General features: G+C 46.4%; 1 protein-coding gene across 1 annotated transcript; it reads left to right on the top strand.

The window, feature by feature from the left end:
* The first annotated feature begins 1,991 nt into the window (after positions 1-1,991).
* Positions 1,992-5,267, top strand: LOC135535825 (lysM and putative peptidoglycan-binding domain-containing protein 2-like). The gene is given in 3 exon segments (XM_064962254.1): positions 1,992-2,481; positions 3,942-4,092; positions 4,095-5,267. Coding segments are annotated over 3 exon segments (603 nt in total). The 5' UTR covers positions 1,992-2,229; the 3' UTR covers positions 4,295-5,267.
* The last annotated feature ends 838 nt before the right edge of the window (positions 5,268-6,105 follow it).

Here is a 6,105-nt window from a genome sequence, read left to right as displayed (position 1 = left end):
CCCAAACCACCGTCCACTCCTCTCTATGAGAGACTCTCCCAAACCACCGTCCAATCCTCTCTATGAGAGACTCTCCCAAACCATCGTCCACTCCTCTCTATGAGAGACTCTCCCAAACCACCGTCCACTCCTCTCTATGAGAGACTCTCCCAAACCACCGTCCACTCCTCTCTATGAGAGACTCTCCCAAACCACCGTCCACTCCTCTCTATGAGAGACTCTCCCAAACCACCGTCCACTCCTCTCTATGAGAGACTCTCCCAAACCATCGTCCACTCCTCTCTATGAGAGACTCTCCCAAACCACCGTCCACTCCTCTCTATGAGAGACTATCCCAAACCACCGTCCACTCCTCTCTATGAGAGACTCTCCCAAACCACCGTCCACTCCTCTCTATGAGAGACTCTCTCAAACCACCGTCCACTCCTCTCTATGAGAGACTATCCCAAACCACCGTCCACTCCTCTCTATGAGAGACTATCCCAAACCACCGTCCACTCCTCTCTATGAGAGACTCTCCCAAACCACCGTCCACTCCTCTCTATGAGAGACTCTCCCAAACCACCGTCCACTCCTCTCTATGAGAGACTCTCCCAAACCACCGTCCACTCCTCTCTATGAGAGACTCTCCCAAACCACCGTCCACTCGTCTCTATGAGAGACTCTCCCAAACCACCGTCCACTCCTCTCTATAAGAGACTCTCCCAAACCACCGTCCACTCCTCTCTATGAGAGACTCTCCCAAACCACCGTCCACTCCTCTCTATGAGAGACTATCCCAAACCACCATCCACTCCTCTCTATGAGAGACTCTCCCAAACCACCGTCCACTCCTCTCTATGAGAGACTCTCCCAAACCACCGTCCACTCCTCTCCATGAGAGACTATCCCAAACCACCGTCCACTCCTCTCTATGAGAGAATCTCCCAAACCACCGTCCACTCCTCTCCATGAGAGACTATCCCAAACCACCGTCCACTCCTCTCTATGAGAGACTCTCCCAAACCACCGTCCACTCCTCTCTATGAGAGACTCTCCCAAACCACCGTCCACTCCTCTCTATGAGAGACTCTCCCAAACCACCGTCCACTCCTCTCTATGAGAGACTCTCCCAAACCAAAATCTCTATTGTTGGAAAAAGTACAAAAACAAGATAGCACATCTTAAGTTCTTCTTAAAATCCAGTCAATAAGAATTTGATATGTAACACTTTTGGTGCTCACTGGGTTTGTCCTCTCTCTCTCTCTCTCTGTCTCTCTGTCTCTCTGTCTCTCTCTCTCTCTCTCTCTCTCTCTCTCACAAGTTTCAAAAGACTAGACACATTTCAAATATTACAGCTATTTACAGTGTTGTAATAGTTAATAGTCAATTCAATTGAAGAGGCTTTTTTGGCATGGAAAACATATTTTTACATTGTCAAAGCAAGTGAAATGAATAAACAAAAGTGAAATAATTACACACACTCACAAGGAATCACATTGGTGACGTGGGTTGCTGAATGTTCTTTCCACATGAAGATATGATTTCTCCCTACCTCACCCCCCCTCCCTCACCCTGCCCCTGCGTCCTGGTCGTTGTGACATTCCACAGACACACAGCTCACAGGGACATAAACTTACCATGAAGGATGACCAGGCAATAGCACAGCTCCAGGCTGGTAGGTAGACCCTAAACCACTGTTGTGTCCTTGAGCAAGGCACTTAACCCCAAAATTGCTCTCCATCCATGGGATGCTATTCTAATCAAAATCGACAAAAGTATATATTCACTCTATTTCACAATGGTTTGGTGTGAACATATATTTTTAAAGTGACTGACATGATTTTTTATCAGATAGGCCTACTGTAAAACAACATCTGCATTGTTGGGCCCTAGCTAGCAGTATGCCCAGAACTTTGTGCTCTGAATGACACTGGTGACGTCACAAACTTGGAGCGGAAAAGACACGCTAGTGCGTATCCAATTGCATTGCCCTAAATTCACACCGAGCGTTTCACGTTGTTGTTAGTCACGACTGTCTGTCTGTTGCATCAAACAGCGAACGGCTCGGTTTTGCCTGACCTGAAATATGCCACATTCACACAGGATCGACATGTGTCACCAAACTAGAAATGGCAATCTTCCCGCAGCCTGACTGAGTTTGCTAGCCAGCCACTTGGCTACCTCCTAGCCCAGGTTAGCTGAGTGCAGTCGGCGCATCACGAACCAACAAGCAGCTACCGAGAGAAGATGGCGGAGTACTCGCCTGTCCTGCCGATGAGGGATGGTGGAGCGAGGTTTGGTATCGGACAGCCCATCTTTCCCCGGTCCAGGTCCGGTTCAGAATCCGACAGTGAACTGTCACAGAGTCTGGCCCGAACCAAGATCCGGTCTTACGGGAGTACGGCTAGCGTCGCGGCTTCTCTCGGCGAGAAATACATAGAGCATCGGGTCACAGACAGCGACACTTTGCAGGGCATAGCCCTCAAATACGAAGTAACGGTAAGGTTATTATTACCGGCACACACACACGTCTTGTGTGAATGTCTTGTGTGTTATGGTTGTGGATATTAAAATGTGAAATCTCATTCACCGCGCATTTGTTTTGATCAACTGTCATGCATGCGAGCATTTTTTTGGGACCACCTATTTGCTACGCTGCCATAATAAAACCAGGGCTTGCAAGATTAACCTAGCATAGATCTCCTACACGATTACATTATTCTTAGATCCAAACATTTATGACTTACTCTCATGATACCTGAATGCAACGAACGGACTGGGCAGGCTTCGAACCAGAAACTTCAGTATCAGATTTCATCCCATTCAAGGCCTGAGCGTCCCTGCTCCACATTAGCTACATTGTTACTGTTACATTGTTGCATTAACAACATGGTCATCATGACTCATAACAGAATGTGCTACAGTGTAGCAATGTTGGCCTACACAAAGGTTCATGTGATCTTGTGTGAGCAACTTCAGCCACATGCAGTGTTTGTCAGTCATCTTTCCCACCTCTGTAGCTGTCACTGATGACCACTGTGGACTCCTCCAGTCCTGAAGGAGCACAGTGTGCTGGCTTTCCTTTCATCTGGTGTGTTAGTGTTGTGGTGAAACAGAGGCTTGCACACACTGTGTCCCTCCAGGACTGGAGTAGCCCCTCCCAGCCCTGGGGGCTTCTAGGAATGTCTGTCTTCCTGAACATCTGAGTACATTGCTCATCTCTCACCCAATAACAACATGTGTTACTACCTACATTTCTATCAGTGTTGATACTGTTGTTACTGTCTTGTGTTATTACAATCTTGTTAGTATTGCTATTTATGTTACGGCTGCTTTGTGACTGCAGTTATTGGTACTGATGTTATTGTTTTGTTAACCTGTTATTAGTACTGTTATTGTTTTGTTAACCTGTTATTAGTACTGTTATTGTTTTGTTAACCTGTTATTAGTACTGTTATTGTTTTGTTAACCTGTTATTAGTACTGTTATTGTTAACCTGTTATTGTTAACCTGTTATTGTTTTGTTACACCATGTTATTAGTACTGTTATTGTTAACCTGTTATTAGTACTGTTATTGTTAACCTGTTATTAGTACTGTTATTGTTAACCTGTTATTGTTAACCTGTTATTGTTTTGTTACACCATGTTATTAGTACTGTTATTGTTAACCTGTTATTGGTACTGTTATTGTTTTGTTAACCTGTTATTAGTACTGTTATTGTTTTGTTACACCATGTTATTAGTACTGTTATTGTTTACCTGTTATTGTTTTGTTACACCATGTTATTAGTACTGTTATTGTTAACCTGTTATTGGTACTGTTATTGTTAACCTGTTATTGTTTTGTTACACCATGTTATTAGTACTGTTATTGTTAACCTGTTATGGGTACTGTTATTGTTTTGTTACACCATGTTATTAATGTGTTATTACTGTTATGTCACACACATGATTCCAGATGGAGCAGATCAAGAGGACTAACAAGATGTTCAGTAACGACTGTATCTTCCTGCGTAACACCCTCAACATCCCTGTGGTCTCAGAGAAGACCTCTCCCTTCAACGGCCTGTCTCTAGAGTCCCCCGACGGAGATCCCCAGGACCAGGACTTCAACCCCTTTGTGTGGGGCAGGACAGGGACACTGAGGAGGACCCCTCACCACCTCTGGCCCCTGGAGATAAGGACAGTAGTAGTTATAAACGGCCCCAGCCGGAAGAGCTGTCGGCTCAAGACTTCCTGCACAGACTGGACTTGCAGATTAAACAGTCAAAGCAGGCAGCGCGCAGGCTCAAAGAAGAGGAAGTGAGGTAAGAGTTGGAATACGCCAATGTGGTGATGGCCAGTCACATGGGTTTCGTCCAAAATGGCACCTCAGTCCATATTTAGTACATTACTTTTTGAACACGGCAAATTTATTGATTTTGTATTTAAGCTTTATTTAACTAGGCAAGTCAGTTAAGAACAGATTCTTATTTACAGTGGCGGCCTAACCCGGCCAAACCCTAACACGGACAACGCTGGGCCAATTGTGCGCCACCCTATGGGACTCCCAATCACGGTCGGTTGTGATACAGCCTAGAATCGAACCAGGGTCTGTAGTGACGCCTCCAGCACTTAGACCGCTGCGACACTCGGGAGCCTATAGTGCGCTACTTTTGACCATAGCCCTATGTTCGGAATAGGGTGCCATTTGAAATAGTGCCCTATATAGGTAATAGTGTGCAATGTCAGATTTGCCCCTGGCACACTCAGGGAACCACATTGAACTGAACAACTGAGTTGACAACCATTCACCTTATCCCTTCTGCATATCACAAGACTTGTTCGCCCACTAAGATAAAACCAATGAATCAGCTTGGGGTAGGTAACACAAATCCTCAAGTCTAACAAAGTGGTAGGAGCGAGCAGCGGTTTTCAGACTAGAAATTCAGACGAGCAGTCCATCAGCCAACTCTTGTTTTCGTTCAAAGTTGCTTCGTCCAGGCACATCACTCAACCCAGCAGTCAAATCAGCAGACTGCCTGTGAGCGAGACGTCGAATCAGAAAGCTGCCAATGCAGGTGACGGATGCCTGTCGGATTCTGAGTTCCCACTGGCCAGTGCCCCTCTCTCCTGGCCTGCGATTGGCTACTCGTCATAAATGTTGAGTCATGCAGACTTCCTGCCAAACTGTGGGTGGTGAGGGGGTGAGATTGTGTGTGTGTGTGTGTGTGCGTGCGTGCGTGCATGCGCGTAGGAGGCTGAGACCAGAAGTTGTTGTCACTGCAGATGCCTTCACCCTGTGTGTGTATGTACTGATCCGTCAGAGAGAGAGATGTCCATCCACAGTGTCTTGGTCTGATCCCAGCCCACCTGACTCTTAGTACAGCCTATCTGTTAACCTCTATTACTGCTCAGATTACATTCCAAACGGATGACGTTACACAACTGAGAGACAACAGCAAGCAATGACATGTTTTCTTTTTGCAGAGTAGTTTATAGATCCCAGACTGAGAAAGAGAGGAAGGGTGAGATAGAAAGGGAAGACTGAAAGTGGGAGGGAGGGAGAGAAGGCCTCCACCTATTCAACCATTTCAGATTTCAGGAGTGGCTATGGGAGTAGGGTCCGTCTAGTGGAGTAGGGTCCGTCTAGTGGAGTAGGGTCCGTCTAGGGGGGTAGGGTCCGTCTAGGGGAGTAGGGTCTCTCTAGTGGGGTAGGGTCTATTTGGAATTAAACATAAGTCAGGCCTGAGCTTGTCTCACTGACTATGGGTGCTGAGACACAGTCATGTCTGTGAAGATCGGCAAGTTGGCTGGCATGTGCACACTAAGGCACACACTCTCTCCACACGCACACGCACACATACTATTTAAGTTAGAGGAACTGCCAAGTCAGTCCTGAGTCACGCTGGCAGCAGCTGCGGTCTCTCCATGGCTTGGCCTGGGGCTGTATCCACAAAGGGTCTCAGAGTAGGAGTGCTGATCTAGGATCAGTTTAGCCTTTTAGATCACAGGGAATAAGGCTTACCATATGCTTCTCAGTTGAAACAGTGTACTTGCTGCTACAGTGTGTGTACTTGCTGCTACAGTGTCTCAAGAGGGACAAACGGTAATATTGATGCTTTTCTTGTTTTTAAAGCGAA

This window comes from Oncorhynchus masou, unplaced genomic scaffold (genome assembly GCF_036934945.1).
Source record: "Oncorhynchus masou masou isolate Uvic2021 unplaced genomic scaffold, UVic_Omas_1.1 unplaced_scaffold_5182, whole genome shotgun sequence".
Lineage (NCBI taxonomy): Eukaryota > Metazoa > Chordata > Actinopteri > Salmoniformes > Salmonidae > Oncorhynchus > Oncorhynchus masou.
This window is presented reverse-complemented; position numbering and strand designations above follow the sequence as displayed.